This window comes from Megalobrama amblycephala, linkage group LG9 (assembly GCF_018812025.1).
Source record: "Megalobrama amblycephala isolate DHTTF-2021 linkage group LG9, ASM1881202v1, whole genome shotgun sequence".
In the NCBI taxonomy this organism is placed as follows: domain Eukaryota; kingdom Metazoa; phylum Chordata; class Actinopteri; order Cypriniformes; family Xenocyprididae; genus Megalobrama; species Megalobrama amblycephala.
The window spans coordinates 2,323,026-2,346,157 of NC_063052.1; the positions used below are offsets into that span (position 1 = coordinate 2,323,026).

Below are 23,132 nucleotides of genomic sequence, written 5' to 3' on the forward strand. Positions count from 1 at the left end.
CACACGGAGACTGTGACATCAGCACACGGATGCTGCTATTACAGCAGATAATAGGATGTGTCCTGTATCCTAGAAAATAGAAGGCTGACTGAATTCATCAGCTTCACTGTTCAATATACATACTATTCACAGGTTTGGGGTCAGTAAGACTTTTTAACGTTCTCTTATGCTCCAAAGCTGCATTTATTTGATCAAAAATACAGTAAATAAAGTAATATTGTGAAATATGAAAACTTTTTTATTTTATAACATTTTAAAATGTAATTTATTTCTTTGATGGAAAAGGTTCAGTCTTCAGTGTCACATGATCCTCTAGAAATCATTGTTATATGATGATTTGCTGCTCAAGAAACATTTCCTACTATCATCAATGTTGAAAACAGTTTTGCAGATTAATATTTTTGCGGAAACCGAGATACTTTTTTACAGGATTCTTTGATGAATAGAAAGATGAGATTAAGAAAAATGTATTTGAAATAAATCTTTTATACCATTATTAATGTCTTTAATGTATCATTGCAGAATAAAAGTTTGAATTTCTTTAAAAAAAAAATTACTTACTTCAATCTTTTGAATGGTTGTGTATGTTTCAAATAAATGAAAGACACTAACATAAAATAAAGATTCAGAAAACGTATTATAATTTTAATATTATATCATATTAATTTATTATTTTAGGCAGAAACGATGATGCTGGTATGTTTTAGTAGGGGAATGATACATTACAACTGAGTTTTAGCCATAACTACATTATTTTTCTCACAAAACAACATTAAAACAACATCAATATTCCTCTGAAATGTTTCAGAAAATATTCATTTTGCTTGCATAACCTTTTACTTTCAGATGAAAAAAAGAAGATGATAAACAGTCTGAATCTCTTTTTCATGCTGCAATGGTTTATTAATAGGTGTAAGCAGAGTGAAATGTGGACTTCTTCTTTTTCGAACCCTCTTTCCTTTTTCAAATTTGGTGTTGGTGTATGAACCACTGATCCACAAACAAACATTAATTTATTTTGTCATTTTATTTTAAGAATTATTGTTTGTAAAGATAGATAAATGAATGAATGAGTGAATGAATGAATGAATGAATGATTGAATGAATGAATGAATGAATGAATGAATGATGTGCATTTTGACAGTCTTAACACATATCCAAAGTTTAATTTTTTCGTATGAAAAATTATGGATTTTTCATAATTTTTTAATGTACCTCTTCTGAGTCAGACCCGAATGCAATAGGAGGGTTAAATGAAACTATGAGGTTTTGTATAAATCACTAAATTGCTAGGCTTACTAGTAAATCAAAAGGACTTTGAAGTCTAGACTTATACTTTATTATGGAGTAATTCAGTATATATATCATAAGCATTGATTTAATCTGGAAAAATTGCTTCTTGCTGTCATTTCGCAGACATGCTCCAGTCTCATTCCATTTGCCATAGTTTTAGTGGGACGGCTGACAGGGGAGCATGTCAGAAATGAAAATACAAGCGTGTCTTTAAGAATGACAGGCTCAGGGAGATGTTGGCGACTCGGGTGTCAGTTTGGATTTGCCATTGGGCTGACAGGGGTTTTACTGCATCTGGAGGGGCAACAACACTGAAAGATCCAGTGTGGCACAAACCATTTTGAGTGGTCTCTAATAGGAGAGGCATTACAAGCTGCACCCATAATCCCTTCAGATCCATGACAGGAAGAAAGTAAATAGTGCAACACATTAAAATGCAAGTAACACTGCTTACTGTCATGAAACATCCTAAAACATCACTGGATTTGAAATTAGCTGAAATTAGTAGGGCTCCAACCTGACTAAAACGGTCACAAGTTGGACAGGAAAAAGATTTACAATAATAATTTAAAATCTAGTCACCGTTTAATGAATTAAGAGATGAAGTCACTGTTTGTATCACTCCACTTGTCTGTTTGCATGTTCAGAAAGGCTGCCAATGTGTGTATTAGTGGTGGATAGCAGGTTACATCACTACACCAGTATGTAGAGACAAGTGAAGTCTTGAGTGAGTAATTGAATCATTCAACAATTTGCACAAAAATTGATTTTTTTGGGAACGAATCGTGATGGGAATACAGATGGGAATGCCAATTGACACTGACTCCCTGCATCCAAATATGCCTATTGTGGCTTTGGTTGGAAATATTTTTGTTGCCATTGCAAAAATACACAAAGTAACTTACAAAATATTGTGTATGGCTCTCTGGACATTTCTATATTCTAGAGCCTTAATGATCCTCTTTTTCTCTCAGACAGGAGTTAGACCACTGTGCCTAAGTGTTAGCTATACTTAAATTATTAAAAGACACTGATACGGTTAAGTAGAGTATTTTTTTTAAGCCAGAGGGACATTGTAGCTCATCCACTGACTGTGAAAAGCATGGCTCAGCAGTCGTACCATCCCCCTTTATTGATGTTTCCTTTTATTGTGGCCCTTTACAATACGCTAGATGTTCCCTCTGGCTGTCAAAGTCTTTGTGTGCTGTATGATGAAGGCTGAATGGGCTAAGGTGCTATCACAGCTCTCTCTCTCACACACACACACACACACACACACACACACACACACACACACACACACACACACACACACACACACTATAAAAGAACTTCTACTTCATTTCATTTTTACAGGACAGTAAATTATAATCCTGCAGAGCTGCTTTCCAGGATGTGACACTTTATAGTCTACTGAAACTGTAAAAGTACTATCTTCAACCACGGACACTGTACAACGGATTAAAAATACAGTAAAAACAAAAATATTGTGATATATAATTACAATGTAAAATAACTGTTTCCGGCAGTGTGTAACACCTAATGCTTTGCAGAGTCTACTTCTTATTAATCTCAATGTTAGAAACATTCAGGTAAAGTTTATTTTTAACAAATTAATCACTGACCATGTGGGGACATTTTTTTAGGCCACCATGAGGAAAACAGCTTATAAATCATACAGAATTACGCTTTTTGAAAATGTAAAAATACAGAAAGTTTTCTATGATGGGTAAGTTTAGGGGTAGGATAGAGTTATGGGATAGAAAATACGGTTTATACAGTATAAAAACCATTATGTCTTTGGAATGTCCCTACAATTCACAAAATCAAACCTGTGTGTGTGTGTATATGTGGTCTTTCTGTGTAATTAACCTGCAGAAGGGACACTAATCCTGCTCTCATCGGCTGAGTCCAACTCAAACAACACATCTAATTTGCTTAAAAGGTTGTTTACTACAGACTGGCAGCTTGCTTTCACAGTCTCCCTCCCTGTGCACATGTACATACACGTGTGTGTGTGTCCATGCGATTATTCTTTCACACAGTGCCGATCCTACACTTCCGGGGGCCCTAAGAAAAACTTTGTGAGGGGGCCCCTGTCAATGCATTCTAAATGCGTGATTTACTACCGAATTACAGCATGATAAACAATAATAATAACAATAATAATAATAATAATAATAAAATATGCTAGGTTGTTTAAACCCAAATTTTGGGTCGAATATGGACAAACCCAATCATTGGGTTACATATTTTAATGAAATACCCAACTGTTGGGTTTGTCCATTTTGACCCAAATCAACAACCCAGCATTTTTAGCATGAAGAAGGCTTAGGTAAACATACAAAAATACAAACCCGATTCCAAAAAAGTTGGGACACTGTACAAATTGTGAATAAAAAAGGAATGCAATAGTTTACAAATCTCATAAACTTATATTTTATTCACAATAGAATATAGATAACATATCAAATGTTGAAAGTGAGACATTTTGAAATGTCATGCCAAATATTGGTTCATTTTGGATTTCATGAGAGCTACACATTCCAAAAAAAGTTGGGACAGGTAGCAATATAAGGAACAGCTGGAGGACCAATTTGCAACTTATTAGGTCAATTGGCAACATGATTGGGTATAAAAAGAGCCTCTCAGAGTGGTAGTGTCTCTCAGAAGTCAAGATGGGCAGAGGATCACCAATTCCCCCAATTCTGTGGCGAAAAATAATGGAGCAATATCAGAAAGGAGTTTCTCAAAGAAAAATTGCAAAGAGTTTGAAGTTATCATCATCTACAGTGAATAATATCATCCAAAGATTCAGAGAATCTATAACAATCTCTGTGCGTAAGGGTCAAGGCCGGAAAACCATACTGGATGCCCGTGATCTTCGGGCCCTTAGACGGCACTGCATCACATACAGGAATGCTACTGTAATGGAAATCACAACATGGGCTCAGGAATACTTCCAGAAAACATTGTCGGTGAACACAATCCACCGTGCCATTCGCCGTTGCCGGCTAAAACTCTATAGGTCAAAAGAGAAGCCATATCTAAACATGATCCAGAAGCGCAGGCGTTTTCTCTGGGCCAAGGCTCATTTAAAATGGACTGTGGCAAAGTGGAAAACTGTTCTGTGGTCAGACGAATCAAAATTTGAAGTTCTTTTTGGAAAACTGGGACGCCATGTCATCTGGACTAAAGAGGACAAGGACAACCCAAGTTATCAGCGCTAAGTTCAGAAGCCTGCATCTCTGATGGTATGGAGTTGCATGAGTGCGTGTGGCATGGGCAGCTTACACATCTGGAAAGGCACCATCAATGCTGAAAGGTATATCCAAGTTCTAGAACAACACATGCTCCCATCCAGACGTCGTCTCTTTCAGGGAAGACCTTGCCTTTTCCAACATGACAATGCCAGACCACATACTGCATCAATTACAACATCATGGCTGCGTAGAAGAAGGATCCGGATACTGAAATGGCCAGCCTGCAGTCCAGATCTTTCACCCATAGAAAACATTCATAAAGAGGAAGATGCGACAAAGAAGACCTAAGACAGTTGAGCAACTAGAAGCCTGTATTAGACAAGAATGGGACAACATTCCTATTCCTAAACTTGAGCAACTTGTCTCCTCAGTCCCCAGATGTTTGCAGACTGTTATAAAAAGAAGAGGGGATGCCACACAATGGCATCCACACATGGCCTTGTCCCAACTTTTTGGAGATGTGTTGATGCCATGAAATTTAAAATCAACTTATTTTTCCCTTAAAATGATACATTTTCTCAGTTTAAACCTTTGATATGTCATCTATGTTGTATTCTGAATAAAATATTAAAATTTGAAACTTACACATCATTGCATTCTGTTTTTATTCAAAATTTGTACAGTGTCCCAACTTTTTTGGAATCGGGTTTGTACATCAATAATTCTCTGTATGAGCTAATTTTAGATTAATGGGCATTGTTTTTAAAGTTCCTGAGTCACACAACAGCGTGTACTGAACATGAATGTTTATTTCTTATGAACCACGCATAAGAACGTTTTGATTATTGATTATTGATGTGTAGGCCTATCCGCTTGTTAAGTCGTGACGTAAAGAACGCCGTTTCCGGGTCCAAGTCTCGACTCATTTCACTTGAGAATGCCATCGACAGCCGTTTATGAGCGCTATTTATTCATATTAAACATCAATCATTTTAAAAAGTTAAACATTTTAAATACTTACAGTCTACACAACAGTCTCCGTGCTCACAGCGTCACAGACATTAATATTTTAACGATTTATAAAAGATGAATAATTGTCTGGCCATCTGGAATTTTGGTATGGAGCTAAAGGTTATGATTATAATTTTTTTGTAGTATTACACCACATCGTGTTTGTATATTAGCACCATTTGTTGTTTTCTTGTGGTATGAGATAGAGCGTTAGGACCCGGAAGCGCTGCCGCGTGACGTCAGACTTAACAACCGAATACCAACACAAACCGATAGTTACATTTACCTGGACTGGAGTTATTGCTTTACGACTTGTTTATGAATTTATTGCTTTGTCAAAACTAAATAAGAAATTAAAATATTACATTACATACTTACTTCGTTCTTGGCACTTTTTATCTGTTCCAGAAGTTTCGTTTTGCAGCAATAGCTCTTGTCAAGACGCCTTAGGCCTATCTCCCGCACTGCATGATGTACAAGTTATTGAATAAATATAAATCATCATTAAAATATTTCCACATGACTCAGCCAATGTTTAGTAGACACCACACATATATTTGCATGTTATAAATATATGCACCATATTACCTATTGATTATAATTTTTAATGTGCTTCAATAGCCCATATTATGCATGTTTGAATAAATCCGTCAAGTTGACCATTTAAATGTTTATATTTCAAAAAACTAATTGGAGTAGAAATCATTTTAAAGTTAGTAAAAAAAAAAAATCCGTGTATAATTTAAGTTTGTAAATCAGTTCATTTTAACCTTCAATATTAATGTAGTACCAACTGATTCCCATGTATATTTTACAGCATTAGTTGAGATTTTTTTCTCGAGAAAATTTGCCATGTACTGTATCTGATATACAGTATATCCAAAATAATATCGAATTGCAAGTTATTGAATTGAAACACATAACTATGATGGCAGACTGGCAGGAAATGGTGCAAAACAGAAAACAAAGTCCGAACAGGGTGATATTGTGACATACTGATAAGCCTCATCTTTCCATTATTGTTACACTTTAAAAATGCTGGGTTAAAAACAACCCAAGTTGGGTTGAAAATGGACAAACCCAGCAACTGGGTTGTTTTAACCCAGCAGTTGGGTTAAATGTTTGCCCAACCTGCTGGGTAGTTTTATTTAACCCAACTATTGTTTAAAAATGACTATATGGCTGGCTTAAAATGAACCCATAGGTTGAAAATTGAAAATGGCAACAATAATAATCAAAGGTGAATTTATTTATTATATTTAATATTAATAAATGTTAATTTCCAACATATTCCAACATATTTTCATTTTAAACAAGCAATACGGAATTTTTTACACAATAGTTGGATTAAATAACACTATACCCAACAGGTTGAGCAAACATTTAACCCAACCGCTGGGTTAAAACAACCCAATTGCTGGGTTTGTCCATTTTCAACCCAACTTGGGTTGTTGTTAACCCAACAGTTTTTAGAGAGTAATAATAGTTGCAGCTTGCACTCTTAAATGTGCATTGAAAATTGCCAGCTGATAAAATATGCTCCAGGGACCATATTCATATAACATCTAAGGCTATTTTAACTGGATGAGTTATATTGACACTAAACAGTAGAAAAATCAGTCAAGAGTCTCTTCAGCTGTAAATGTCACTGGCTGTTAAAGTCTTTTGTTGATTATAATAAATTGACATTTTGATAAAACACACATAAGCAGTCTTTCAGAATGCTCCCAATAACATGTAGTCTAGATCAGATGCATATGCATTAATGAGTATGGCAATGCTTATGGGATGTCGCTCTGGGACGGGTGAGGCTGGGAGGGAACATCACAGTATACTCACTACAAAAAACTAGACTACACCACTGGTTACATCAGTCATTCATGTTAGTGCTCTGCTAACATCAGCACTATTATTGATACAGTTAATGATACAGTTAACCACATGTGCACTGCAATATATTAGAAATATACACATCGGTTTGCTATTAAATGGGTCATAGTGTCTCTCATACTCCAAATATGCAGGTTAATTAAGAAAAAAAGCCTTACTAAAGATACTCACAGGGTGACTTCTTCAGCATAGATTGGATAGAATCGTCTCATCTCAGAATTGTATCTACTTTGAACCTCTCTGAGAGAGTCTGAGGTCCCCTTAGTCTCATCTCATCTGCCTGCACTGGGAACCAGAGGTTTGGACTTGAATCGAATCACAATTCTGAGGGCAACTTGACTTGCTATACACCACTATACCCTTCAGGTTTTTACCTAACTTCAGATTACTTGGAATAAATCATTTCTAGACAGTCCCAGATGGGGACTGTGTGCAGTGGTTTGTTCATCAAAAGTCTGAAACAAAACAATCCTATTAGTGTGAAATGTCATTTGGAATAACAGATTTCCTCATGTGTTTATATGCATTATCCCGGCAAGCAAGTTAATCATGTCTGGACCTGTTTGATAGCAGAACTGAAAAACAGATTTACAGTCCATAATAACTGCCATAAGCTAGCTAATTATCTTCCATATATTATTCCCATTTCATTTTGAAAAATCACAATCATGGAACCCACAAATTCATGGCTATTCAAAAACACATTTGTATAATATGGAATATGCTAATTACTTAAATCCGTTTTACACCATGGCAGCACTGTAGCAGATTCATGGGACAGTGATGGTTTCAAATACAGTATTTCACAAAAATGAGTACACCCCTCACATTTCAGCAACCATTTTATTATATATTCTCAAGGGACAATACTATAGAAATGAAAATTGGATATACTTTAGAGTAGTCAATGTGCAGCTTGTGTATAGCGGTATAGATTTACTGTCCTCTGAAAATAAGTTAACATAAGTTAACATGTACCTGACGCACAGCACGAGGACTCTTTGATCGACCCTGTTCCGAATGAAACCCATCTTGGAAAACCTGTGTATGACCCTGGTCACTGTACTGTAACTCAGTTTCAGGGTGTTACCGATCTTCTTATAGCCTAGGCCACCTTTGTGGAGAGCAACAATTCTAATTCTCAAATCCTCAGAGAGTTCTTTGCCATGAGGTGCCATGTTGAACATCTAGTGGTCAGTATGAGACAATTGTACTCAAAGCACTATCAAGCAGACAAAAACATGAACATCATAAATAGGACATGTGGCTTTGCATGGTAAACAAGGTACAGCTGTTATCACTTAGGGTGTACTCACTTCTGTTGCCAGCTATTTTGACAATAGACCCTTTTCACATTTCCGGGTTTCTCAGAAGTAGAAGTCGTCATTGTTGGGTAAACTCTATAGCGGTGAATGAGAGAATACATTAAATATATTTTTTTGTGTTTCCATTTGCTCAAATAGCAAAAGAAAAACTCCACAATAGTGATTTGTCTGTTCAGTTCAAACGAAAAAAAACTGCTCAGATGAGCTCAGTGAAAAATCACTCTGACAGTAGGTGGCGCTTATAAAAAAAAAGGCCTTTTTTTGCTTTTAATACTGGAAAAAATTGACTTGTCTGTTGCTAACACCAGTCTCTTTATAGCTCATATTGTTTAATCACTCCAAGAAAAATGTAAATCACATTATTGGCTGTTTGATAGTCAAGCAAAACACTAATCATATTAATTACCGTTGTGTCCGACGTTGTAAAAAGCGATATCATCGTGCAGCTTTTACCTCAGTAAGTTGACCGAGTGGATCTCGTCTGAGCCGACGCGAGCGAGTGGAGGCGGGGCTAATTATCATATTCATAGATCCGTGTATATTAAATGAGGCCAGGGTGTAGAGTTATATTCAAGCTTTTTTAAGGCATTAAGAATTTTTTTCACAGGAAAAAACGTTTAAATAGATGAGTTTTAAGGGATAAAATTATTGACTACAGGGGGGACTTAGCTCCAAGAAAAATGTAAATCAGCAAAGCATCTTTATTCACAGGTAAAATTACAGTTCCATTTTATCCCCGTATAAAGCTGCATATGGAATATGGGTCAGTCCCAGTTCAACTATTATATCTAGACATCCATGTGTGTCTTCTACACACTCGCACACATATAATAATTCCCTCTGAGCGAGTCCTCCTTTTGCGCTTTCAGCCACATCCGCCGCCAATTAGCAGCAGCACAGATACTACATCAAAAAACGTTTTCTCTTTTTGCTCCTTTACTTCCAGCTCTCGTTCTGAGCATCCATGTCCATTATTCCCAAATGTTTACCTGCCCCTTCAACCTCCGCACCATCAGCACACTTCACTGCTCACACGGAGGTTAAGCAGTTTGAGCAGCACAAGACTGTTTTCTGTACAAGCACCTGTTTAACCAGGTGCTCTCCAAGTGTGAGCGTGCTGCTGTGCCAACCTCCCTAGACTGTTTACTGTACTTGTGTAATGCAGCATGACACTTAATGCTGTATTCCCATCACGATTGCTTCTGTAGCAATGTTGTAAAGTCATTTAGCCTCCCTTCATGTAAAGAACAAAGGGCAACATGAGAGGCAATTAAGACATCCTCCCTGCACCCTCCTTTTTGGCAACATTGCATGCTTGCAGCTTTGTTTTTTATTACTGGAGAACTAGAGCTTTCTTGTTTCATATGGCTCACATGCAGTGTGCAATATAGGCTATCTTCAGTGTCGGGCAGAAACCTTATATCACCATATTTCTTTTCTTTTTTTTTCATAAATCACTATTATTGGTCATCCTTTACATCTGTCTGTTTTTTTGCAGCTATTTCCTCAAAGATATTTAAACTCTTAGTAAAACCTCATAACTCCACCTCAATCTTGAATAAAGTGCCACACACAGTTTGAACCCTCTCTGCTCATTTGCAAGGCTAATGTTTTATGTAGGTTATTTGAGGAGCGGATAGATTGTCTTAGTCTAGATTTGTCAACAAGTCATAGCCGATCCCCCGTAGTCAATAATTTTATCCCTTAAAGCTCATCTTTGATCACCAAAATGACATATTTAATGTTTTTCCTGTGAAAAAAAAAAAAATCTTCATGCCTTGAAATGCTTGAGTGTAACTCTATACCCTTGCCTCATTTAGTAAAGGCGGATATATGAATATGCAAATTAGCCCCCTCCCCTCCCATCGCTCACGCCAGTTCACAGATGAACTCGCTCAACTTACTGAGGTAAACGCAGCACAAAATGGTATCGTTCTTTAAACATAACGGACACATAATGGTAATTAATATGATTAGCCTTTTGCTTGACTATGTTATCAAACAGCTAATAGTGTGTTTCTAATGTTACACAAACCATGTTCCCATTCGCCATGTCAGAGTCAAACAGCTAGCTGCCTTCTAACAATCAGTATCCTAACAAATGCATTGAACAACTCAAAACATCAGTGGAGAAGGCATATAGTTCATCATAACAGCGTAATATAAATCATACACCTGCCATATTGCTCAACAGCGAACTAGAAGGTAACTAAAATACATGATTTTTCATATCAACAGAAAAATATATACCGGGATAACCTGGCTTCTCTAGAGACTCCCCTGCTAGTTCGCTGTTAATGATATGCTAAAGCCCGCCAGCACGTTGACGTGATTGGTTACAACGTAGTTTGTGACATCACTGACACCAGGGGCCTCATTTATAAACCTTTGCGTAGATTTCATCCTAAAAGTGTACGTACCCGCAAAAGCTAAATTCTGCGTACGCACAAAAAAAAATCTGAGTTATAAAACCATGCGTACGCCAGTCAACGGAAGATTGTGCGTACGTGCATCTCCACCCTGTCTCCTCCCCGAAATCACCATATATGGCGCTTACGACGCCTAGTTTTACTATGCATAACCTCATCTGCATAACATTTCCATACACATTCCCATCCACGTGACACCATGGTTAACGCCATCAAAGGTAGCTACAAGACAATGGAAAATATTAGTAATGGACTATAAATGCCATTTGTGCCACACATTATATTGATAAAGATCATCCAATATCCTCTTTATGTTTTAGATATATCAAAATATCCATAAAAACAAAATTATATAAAATACATAAGATAAAGGTTTTAGAATAGTGTTGATTCGTTCATTTCCACTGGCCAAATAATATTTTAATAGTTTTAAACAATTCGAATCAAATTTATGCAGTTTTGCTGATAAGGTGAACATATCTTTTAGGAAGTTTATAGGCTATTTTTAGTGGAAACAGATCGGCCTACTTATTTACTGCAGTGTAATCGTCTGTCTCGTCGCGTCACTGACAAAGTTTTTTAAAAGAAAACATGCAAATCTTACCGTTTTCCTCATATTATATCCTTCAAATGGTAATTGTTTGAAGATCTTTCACACGACATAAACACCTCCTGCAGCTGCGGTTATACAGTAAGCTATTATCACTGGAACTATTCACACTGGACAACGGACCGTTCGACCACCGAATCCAGCAGTGTCTTCCATAATATCGAAATTAAGTGTGCATCATTGATCATCGTTCTCGCTAAAATATTTTGTCATACTCATATCTCTCAAGTAGGTAGTGAATAAGTAACATCTGCAGTTTAGTTTAAAGAGGAATTATTGTGCTCCCAGCGCTCCTCGCTGTCATTAAAACAGCGTGTCACTGGAAAAGTGATCGAAAGTAGCACATCTATCTCAATATCACTTTTGTTTAGCTTCTGCGTAATGTAATTTCAGTGCTTATCGTCAATAGTGAAAGTGTAATATTAATGTAAATGTTTATCAAATGAAAACTTGTTTCCACGCGAGTTTAAATAATTATTTTATTTATTTAAACTGTTATTGTGAACATGAACTCTATTTATGATTATGACTCATAATGAGGATTTAAAGTGGTTTTCCTTCATCTGCCGTCAGTCCCTCAGCTCACCATCAGTGTCGCCAAACTGTTCTGTCTCCAAAATGTTCGTACGCATGGGTCAGAGTTTGCGTGGAAGTGCGCAAATTTTCCTGTCAAGTTTGTTTTTATAAATCACAACTTATGCGTCGGAAGTGGCGTACGCACGTTTCCAGCCCCGTTTTGTGCGTACGCGCGCTTTATAAATGAGACCCTAGAGATTTGGTTTGAGACTCTTTTTTTCACTGCAGTTTAAAGGAGAAAATAATCAGCATTGGTGTTGACTTATGAATTTGCACATGGACTTATGAACACCACATAGACATATAAACAACATTAAAAACTTGATTTTCACCACAAGAGGTCTTTAAATAGCATGTGCATATCTTTTATAACGTGAGATTTTGGCCAAATGACAGAAAAAAACAAAACAAAAACTGAGCACCCACATAGCAATATACTTTATATAAACTGTAAGTTGATGAATATGTAATGCGTTGCACTTACTGCCTCAGATGCAGGCATTCTAATGACAGACGAAACATTTTCACTGGTCAAAAAACACTGTAACTCCGTTTGAGTATAATGTTAATAATATAATGATGCATGCAAGTGTCTGACCATATATAAAGCCCACAATATCAACTCTGACAACACAGTTTAATTATTTAAAAAATACAGTGTTTTCCATTTCCTGAAGGTGGGCACTGAAGAGTTTTTCACCAGAAACACAATAATTTTTAAAAACAAATAAGTTGGTGATCTATAAGTTATTGATAAAAATCAATTCCCCTATGGAAATAGTGAATGGGATATTTACCTCTGTACTGTGTCTGTTTCCAGTGTGATGAATGATATCATATCATATCCATCTTGACTTGATTATATAACTGTTAATAATTGACATTATTATTATTAGATTGCTGTATTAAGAAAATTTAGAATAAAATGCAATATAACCCTTTTTTATTTCTGAGACGAGCTGGACAGCATTTGATGAGTTAAACATGCAAAATAAGGGCATGTGACCAAAATGTACCATACTGTTTAGGTAGGAAATGCATTACAGTAGTATGCTAGTTTAGTTATGCTAGATAGAATTACACTAATTAGCATTTTTCTCTGCTTATTTATTATTGTTGTTGTGTTGCATGCTTGCAACATAAACAGCTTTGTTGATTATAACAGAAGCATTATAATCAGCAGAGACTATCTGGCAACCCGCTGATGAATAATATGAGTCAGATCTGCTCTGCGACCTTAGTGATCTAGAGACAATCAAAACTTGCAAAACACTGAACAAAGTGTCTGACTCACAAAATTATACAGCAGACCGGAGAGGATATTTGTGCTGCATAAAGAAAATATAAGGGCCATAGATGTGCAAGTTTTTTATTTATTAAGTCACTTTACAATCATAGTCATAGTAGATAATAAACATGACAATCACATACATCCTGAAAAGAAGTTTTGACCTGCATTTTTAATCTTTTTATACGTTACTGTCGAAAACACATCTGTAAACAAGCTTTCACCAGACTGCCTTTTGTTCAACCTCAAAACACACACAAACACTCACCTCCAAATGTAATCCTTGTCTCCAGCTGTCATCCTTTTGAAATAATTGCTGTGTATGAATACAGAGCAATGCCAGGAAGAAAGAGATAGAGAGGCTATACAGCACACCGCCAAATTAACTCGATACAAAGACACTAATCATTTCTGTCGCATGCTAATTTAAACAATATAAATATTTAATGTAAAGGCAAGTGAACCTGGCATGCATAAAGTCAAATGAAGCAGAGGAGAGACAAGCAAGAATAGAGTGAGATTAGAGCCCAGCTCTCTGCTCAATAGTCTTTAATCATGACTCTGTCATCTCACTGACTGACTGGCTTTAGCTGTCAGCAAAAAACACAGGACTATCCAACAATAGTTCTCACTTGAGAGTCTTCTAAAGCCTCTTTAAAAAACATTCACTCAGACTTTTTTTTCTTCAGTGGAACGCTAAAGGAGATATTTAGCATAATGTCCAAGCTTCTGTTTTCCATACAGTAAAGGTAAATGTGGACTAAGGATGCTAAGCTTAAAAAAAGAGCACCATAAAAGTAATCAAAAATACATGTGTACAATATTCCAATTGTTCTGTAGCCCAACAATATTTTATCTGAAGAGCAGACCAAATTGAATGAATTATTCTGTAAAAAATTCTTATTTGCATACATTCAAAACGATGCATTAAGATGAGTTGTATAGCAGATTTGATGTCAATAAAGTCAAACATCATAGAATATTTTGTAAGTAAAAATCCCATTTATTTTCTCCATAGGGAAACTGATTTGTAATACAAACATTAAAGACAGAACTACTGTGAGCGATGAGGTAGTTAATCGATGGTAGAAGCCATCAGCCTGCATCATCTTGTTTCAACTTAGTGTGTTCATTGGATTGAAATATTGTTTAACAGCATACCAATTGTTTAGCTAACAAAAAGTGTTTATGGAAAAAAAAAAACCTTTCAGTAGACACCATACAACAGTTTTAAAGTTGAGAGTTGTGAGAATTAAGTGATCTAGGACATGCTGTCTAACCTGTCACATCTAGTTTTCTTGATTTTCTGTTCAACTCTAATTTAGATTTTCATTTAATTCCATAAATCCTGTTCTGAGTTCCTGTGTTTAGTTCCTTTTTCCTATGTTGTCATGGTTTCTAAGGCTGTGTCTGAAATCACCCCCATACCCTTAAATAGGGCACACTATTTGAGGGAACAGCCATTTGTAGTGGTGTCTGAAACCATAGTGGATGTTATTAAATGCACTCATTCAATTCCATAATGCACCACAATAATGAGTGTACTACAACTGATAAGTACACTTAACAGCCAGAGAATAACCATAATGCACTGTGAGGGTCATGCCGAATGAATTTCCATGTCTCGCCAGAAGATGGTGCCCGTTGCCGAATCATCCATCCATCCATTTACCAAACCACTAGTCCAATGTGGGTACAGCATAATAAATTCCTTTTTAATGGATTATTAAATTGTTTAATTAAGGTTTAAACATGCTAGTTTCCATGATAGAGTTCAGGATCTTTTCATTATTACTGGGGCTGCCCATTTGCTAAGTTTCAAATAAACGGCAAGCACAAAATATTGCAAGCCCTTCCGGAGCACTCAGTGTCCAAATTTACTCACTCATTTTCATACACTCCTTCAAGTGGACTATATTAGTGGGCTAATGTAGGGAACAGTGAATGAGGGTATAGGGGACGATTTCGAACACAGCTTAAGTATGTTCTCATTTATTTCCTTGCTTACTGATTATGTTCCTCACCTGTGTCTAGTTTAGTTTATCATTATCCTGTGCATTTATACTCCAGAGATTGTTCTGTTCAACATCGGTTATTGTCTATGGTGTGTTTGTGTTTGCTGGTGTCTTTTGTATTAGCTTGTTTGTTTAATTAAAACTGTTGCATATAAATCAGAGGTCTTCAATCCTGCTCTTGGAGACCCTCTGTCCTGCCAAATTTATTTCCAACCTGCCTCAGCACACTTGTATGTGTGATTCTAAAGAGCTTGATTAGCTGATTCAGGTGTGTTTAATTAGAGTTGGAGTTAAACTCTGCAGGACCCAGCAGTAGGGTTTAAGACTTCTGTGGCTGCATCCGAAATCACATTCTTCCCTACTATATTTTAGGCAAAAAACACTATGTGACAAAAGAAGTATGTCAGAATTCACAGAACTAATAAAAGAGAAAGCAAATAGTACCCGGGTGACCTACTACTTCCGGCGAGATTCTGAAGTGTGCATACGATGGACACTTTACTATCCCATGAGGCCATGGGAGAGGATTTGTGAATGGCAGTGAAGCGACGCAACTGACGCTGGCAAGACACATGATAATGACAGTATGGCAGATGTAGTACATCTGAATTACATTCATAATACACACATTCATATAGAATGTACTTTTTTTAGCAGTCATGAATTAATTACTTATTCACTACCTACTTGAGAGAGTATGCGATTTCAGACGCAGTCTGTGTTTAGTTTTTGACGCTATGAAGTCCCTCTTTGTGAAAATGCAGTGTGCTCTGATTGGTTGGCTGGACAAGTGTGTTGTAATTGGTCAACCACTTTGAGTACGTTTCAGAAATATCATGCCCCTTAGAACCGGGGTGGAAAAAAACAGCATCTCTTGGACCTGGCGACAACACACTAATAACGCAACTCAACCTGGCCTCTCCCCTTTTTTTGCATATGCCTTGGTTGTATGTTTGTGAAAATGCAGTGTGCTCTGATTGGTCGGCTGGACAAGTGTGTTGTAATTGGTCAACAACTTTGAGTACGTTTCGGAAATATCATGCCCCTTAGAACCGGGGTGGAAAAAAACAGCATCTCTTGGACCTGGCGACAACACACTAATAACGCAACTCAACCTGGCCTCGCCCCTTTTTTTGCATATGCCTTGGTTGTATGTTTGTGAAAATGCAGTGTGCTCTGATTGGTCGGCTGGACAAGTGTGTTGTAATTGGTCAACCACTTTGAGTATGTTTCGGAAATGTCATGCCCCTTAGAACCGGGGTGGAAAAAAACAGCATCTTTTGGACCTGGCGACAACACACTAATAACGCCCCTTTTTTTGCATATGCCTTGGCTGTATGTTTGTGAAAATGCAGTGTGCTCTGATTGGTCGGCTGGACAACTGTGTTGTAATTGGTCAACCACTTTGAGTATGTTTCGGAAATGTCATGCCCCTTAGAACCGGGGTGGAAAAAAACAGCATCTTTTGGACCTGGCGACAACACACTAATAACGCCCCTTTTTTTGCATATGCCTTGGCTGTATGTTTGTGAAAATGCAGTGTGCTCTGATTGGTCGGCTGGACAACTGTGTTGTAATTGGTCAACCACTTTGAGTATGTTTCGGAAATGTCATGCCCCTTACAACTGGGGTGGAAAAAAACAGCATCTCTTGGACCTGGCGACAACACGCTAATAACGCAACTCAACCTGGCCTCGCCCCTTTTTTTGCATATGCCTTGTTTGTATGTTTGTGAAAATGCAGTGTGCTCTGATTGGTCGGCTGGACAAGTGTGTTGCAATTGTTCAACCACTTTGAGTATGTTTCGGAAATGTCATGCCCCTTAGAACCAGGGTGGAAAAAAACAGCATCTCTTGGACCTGGCGACAACACACTAATAACGCAACTGTGACAAATTTGTTCCCAGAAGCAAAGTCAAGACTACAACTGAGGTGTTTCAGGGAGTTCAGAAACAGTGCTTAATGATATAGAGAATAACTCCCTTTTGAGTGACTTTTTGCTTTGAAACCTTATTCATGCTCAAACAGCAACATGACACACACACACACACAAAAATGATGAAAATGTAAAAAAGCATAATAGGTCTCTTTAAAAATGGGAAAATGAATGGGAATTTGTTCTCAGTTGGTTATCTTGCCTTGTGACTCATCATTGATTGATGTATCATATGCTAGTAATGAGATTTTGTGTGGATGCATGAACATTCAAAGTTTCTCCTTTTGTATTCCATGGAAGAAAGAAAGTCATACAGGTTTGAAGCAACATAAGGCTGAGTAAATGGCTGAAATGTAATTTTTAAGATACTATCCCTTTAAGATCCAAATGAATAGATTAACTCAATGGCCTTAAACCACTTTGTCACAAAATAACCATCACCTCTGATGCTGATTTGAAACTGAAGTGGGTTGAGGGTCATTGAGAGCTGGTTGGTTTAGTAATTAAAGATATTCTGGGATGAGGTTTCCAGGGTCTGAGAGAGCCTTGACTGTAAATCAGATCCCGAGGAGGAGAGACGGACGGGGGGATGGGTGGGGTCGACATAATAACAAGACTTAGTGAGCTATCCTGCAGTACTAATCAAGATGAAAAGTCAAACAGACTTAAAGGCACTGAAAAAATGGCACATATATACAAGGTTTTGTTTATGTATGTGTGTGCGATTTCACAGTCTCTGCTCCATCAATACTCAGTACTCAAGTTCGTCCCCTGAGGATTCTCCCTCACACAGCTTTCACACTGACTCATACATTCTGCTATTATTCCACTCGCCGCCGCACCAATAATGAAATATTAAAAGTTTTTCTTGTGGAAAAATAGCACTGGACAAAGCTATAACAGTAGCAACAGTGCTTTAGAGCAGCCCTCCTCAAATGGTGAAAAATACGAACAATGTAAAATGGTCATTTAAAAAACTTAATTATAAGCATTCACTGTTAGTATAACTAAATAAATAAGCTAATCAAAATTTAAAAGATGGAGAAAACATCCATTTATTTTTGACGTCATTGTTGACGTCAAAGCAGTCAGGAACACCTTTTGTGATGCCAAAGGCTGTGCGTCCAATCAAATTCTGCTAGCCAAATTAAGCAGATGACAAAATGGACAGGCTTTATGACATTATACTCCTATGCTTAAAAGAGGTTTAACACAGTTTTTGCAAACTAGTTCTGTGCAATGAATTATTGGCTGCTGAGAGCGTGAAAGCATCGATATTAAAGAAACACAGTCATTTGCAAATAATAATTTCAAAATATATTTTAGTTATTATTTCATATCGTAGTTCATGGTAATGTGATTAAATTTCAGTGTTTGATTTTAAGGGAACATTTGTTTACTTTTCCATAATTGGCAATATTGACCACCTGAAGTCCAGTGTAAAATCTGGATCCTGAAGCCAAAAACAATTGCAAAGAACCTCTTATATTGACAACACACTTTTGATGAAAGATCTGTCTCTATTTCTTTCTTTAAACTTATTACAAAACTATTCAGTGATTAATGAGGATATTATAGCACTCCACCCACGATTTCCGCCCTCCAAATTGGAACAAAATAATCCAAGTCCAGTAAACAACTGTTATCTGAAATCCTGATCAACAGCCTTTTTCCAGCGCACACATCTATAAACAACCCATGTGGAATCACTGAAGCACTGCCTGTCAGAAGATACTTCAACCATCAGCAATGAAAGAAAGAGATATGCCACTTACAGGAATTCCTCTTGCTGCCACTGGTGGATCCTGGGGAAGCCATCCCAGAGCCGCTGCTGAGTCTGACCAGGAGTCTTGCAGTGGGAGAGCCGGAGTGGGAAGGTCTTGTTGTTTGTTTACAGCACAGGCCACCTGCCACACATCCTGAATGTCTAGACGAGCAGCACTGGAGGGTTAGACACACACACACACACACTTGCACACCTATGTAAAGCCAGTGATGCTGTGGAGCAGTGCAGAGTGCAGCGAGCGCTCGGCTGTCTGATGGATCGAGAGGCAGAGCAGCAGTGAGTAGTAGATAGGAATGTACCACTCAGCATCTCAGGAGGGGAACCGCTCAGAGAGAGAGGATAAGAAAGAGACTGCATTAATAGACCATGGAATGAAGAACCATGAATAGAAGAAGTAGAAGAACACAGAAGAAGAAACAGTAAGAGTTCTTGAAATACAGTACTGTATGTCAAAATCCTGTTTCATTGCCCAGTAACCACAATGATAATACTTGACATTCATTTTGAGATTTGTGGGTTTTAGCATGTGTGTTAGCATAGTACATCTTTTCTGTACTACTAAAAATTGGAAAAAATATTAAACATTATTTAAAAAATGATTTTTAAAGTCATTTTCTCTTCTCTTCTCTTCTCTTCTCTTCTCTTCTCTTCTCTTCTCTTCTCTTCTCTTCTCTTCTCTTCTCTTCTCTTCTCTTCTCTTCTTTTCTCTTCTCTTCTCTTCTGATGTTTTTACCGGTTTGAGGGCAGGACAACTAGTCACTCGCATGAGATCACAGTAATAACCAACCACAACGATTCAATCAATTTCTGCTGGCTTGATCAAAATCAAGTACATTTTTTCTTGTTCAAGAAGCATGTTCACTCAGATAATATCTGAGTGAACATGCTTCTTGAACAAGAAAATATGTCACAATAGGGAAGAAAAGACTATTGCAACTTCCTTTTCATGCTGAAATTAGCATTTAAACTAGAAATTAGCATTTAAACTAGAAAGTAGCAATGTACAGTTCACCTGGCTGTAGACCCTTTTGACTTGGGCCCGTAAACAACCATGTAGCAATGCTCAGGCAGCCACTCACAGCATTCTGGGTTTTTTTTATAACATGTAAAAAGTTTTAGTTAACTACATTTCAAAAGTACGGAGCTGGGGAAAAAAAGTTGGCTAAATCGTGTGCACGATCTACTAATTCGTTCCCTCGATTTGTTAAATCATGCGATTTATATATTGAGGGAACGAATTAGTAAATCGTGCGCACGATTTAGCAAATTGAGGGAACAAAATAGTAAATTGTGTGCACGATTTAGTAAATCAAGGGAACAAATTAGTAAATCTTGCAAACGATTTACTAATTTGTTCCCTTGATTTCCCTTGATTACTTTTCCTGCATGTCATGTGCAGAGCTCCATACAAAACCTTCAATGAAGAAATGCTTTTTGGCAGCAGAAGGGTGTAATTTCAGCATTTACCAGCAGGGGCTAACGAGTTCTTACTAACCAGCAAAACCTTCATCTTTGACCGTGGAATACAACCAAATCTAGTGTCAAGTCTAGGACTGCCAGTACCGGATGGATTAGCTATTATTTTTCATCCGACATGAATGATACACCCTGGCAGTCAATGTGAAGCTAATTAGATATCATAACGAATACATGTAATTGATTTGAGAGGCAGGGAGCCACAGCTCCTCTTGATTGCCTCTCCAAATGATTGGACGCCAAATGTAGCATCGTCCCAGAGTGAATCATTTGAGAGCTAAAAAAGCAGAAGATTAGATTAGCAGAGCTAAACACAAATATGCTGTTATTCAAGACAGTACTGTACATGAAACATATAGATTTATTATAAACAGATAAAATCAATCCATCCATTCTCTAAACCGCTGTTTTATATGTAGGATTGTAGGAAAGATAAAAAGGTTTCTATATCTTATGGTTTCATGTTATGTTTATTTATTTATTTAAAATAATATCTCTGAATAATAAGAATAATAAGTCTGTTTGTTCCCTCTTGAAGTGGAACCTCGACACTGCGTCTTAGGTTGACGCTATGGGGAATGGCATCAGCGTGACAAACACACAAATTTATTGGCTGACGACAGTCCATGATGTCACAAGCGGAGCACCCGTAAGTACAAAAGGGCACTTGTAATACACGTCATTTTTATTTTTTTGACTTCATGAGCCGCTTGTTTGTATGTGTGTGTAAGATAAACTCACTGTTGGAGCAAATTCAACTACAGAGGGTACTGGATGCACTCATTATAATGGATCCATGTTATCCCTAGAGCAAGAAGCTCTGTTCTTATTGATTCTCTCCTGGGGGATAGGAATCTAGCATTTGGATGAACATGTTTGGCTCTTGATCATGGACGTCCACCAGGACTCTGAAAAGGTTCAAGGAATGCAAACGAAAACCAGAAATGAATGAAATTTTGACAGGAACATACCAAGAAATGGAAACTTCAAAATCAAAATTAATTGTTCTGAACAGAAACTTTTATTTGAAATATTTTGATTTATCAGTCAACCAATCACAAATTTAAATAGTATAGCCAATGCAAATGTGCTCAGTTGTCAACTCATCATTGGTTAGGTAAGTCACAATGGCAATGCCCTGGCATTAGTTTTTCAGAGGATATATGTCACCAATCGCCAAGCATTAGGTCTACATTTAAGTGAAAATGAATGGCAAGTAATATGCAGCTTGTTGTGCGTTTTGAAACCAGCAAAATTTCAGGATAGTGTAGAAAAATGAGTTCACAGAACGTCACATCACGCACATGCAGTGCTTCTGTGAGCGGAGAAAACAGAAAAAAACTATACATAACATATATAAAATAAAAGGTAATATTTAGGCCTATAGGCTATGCAAAATATATTTCACTTAAATAATTAGGTCTACAGATTAACAAAACAAAAGAAAACGTGCTGAGTTTTGGTTTACATGGCGCACTCCAAGATGTAGGAAAGGAAACTGAAACATTCTGCTTGTTTTCGTTATTTGAGTGTCTTTTGGAAATTTATGAATGATGTCTTGCTTTTACCTGTATGACTATAAATTACAGATTTAACAGTTTACTCTCTTAGAAGGAAAATTCCATGTGCACACACACAAATTCTTGTATTGCTTACTTGATTCATGCTGAATGAGAAAGGTAGGCTTCAGATTCACTTTAAATGAATTCGTTTAGCATCTTATTTAGCTCAATTTATGCTATGCCCATTATGTTTGTGCATATTCACAGCCTAATGAGGCAGACATTCCCTCAGCATGGTGTAGTGGGTATTGGTTCCCCATAGTGTCAATCCAAGACGCAGTGTTGAATTTCCACTTCAAAAGGGCACGTCTCAGGTTATGACTGTAACCCTGGTTCCTTGAGAAAGGGATCGAGACACTGTCTCTTTGCCATGCCTCGGGCCTGCCTGCCCATTTCCTTCAGGCAAAAGCGTTGATGACGTGTATTACAGGCATCCTTTATATTTACAGGCGCTCCGCTTGTGATGTCATGGACTGTTGTCATCTACTGTCATCAATTGCTGTTTGTCACACGTGCTTCAGACACCAGTCACGCTGATGGCGTTCCACATAGCGTCAATCCAAGACACAGCATCAAAGTTCCCCTTGTCAGTGAACAGGGGTCACAGTTGTAATCTGAGATGTTTATTTATTTAATAGTATTTAGTTGTTGTTGTTTTTTTTTTGTCATATATTAAGAGCATAATGTCCAAAGTTAAATATTAAAAATAATTATTATATCACAAGATAAAAAT

General features: G+C 37.2%; 1 protein-coding gene across 1 annotated transcript in view; it reads right to left on the reverse strand.

The window, feature by feature from the left end:
* dtnbp1b (dystrobrevin binding protein 1b) overlaps nucleotides 1-19,820 on the reverse strand; it is a 47,249-nt gene extending 27,429 nt beyond the window's left edge. The window contains 1 exon segment of the mRNA XM_048201153.1: nucleotides 19,351-19,820. Coding sequence (XP_048057110.1) covers nucleotides 19,351-19,393 — 43 coding nt within the window. The 5' untranslated portion in view covers nucleotides 19,394-19,820.
* Between the last annotated feature and the right edge of the window lie 3,312 nt (nucleotides 19,821-23,132).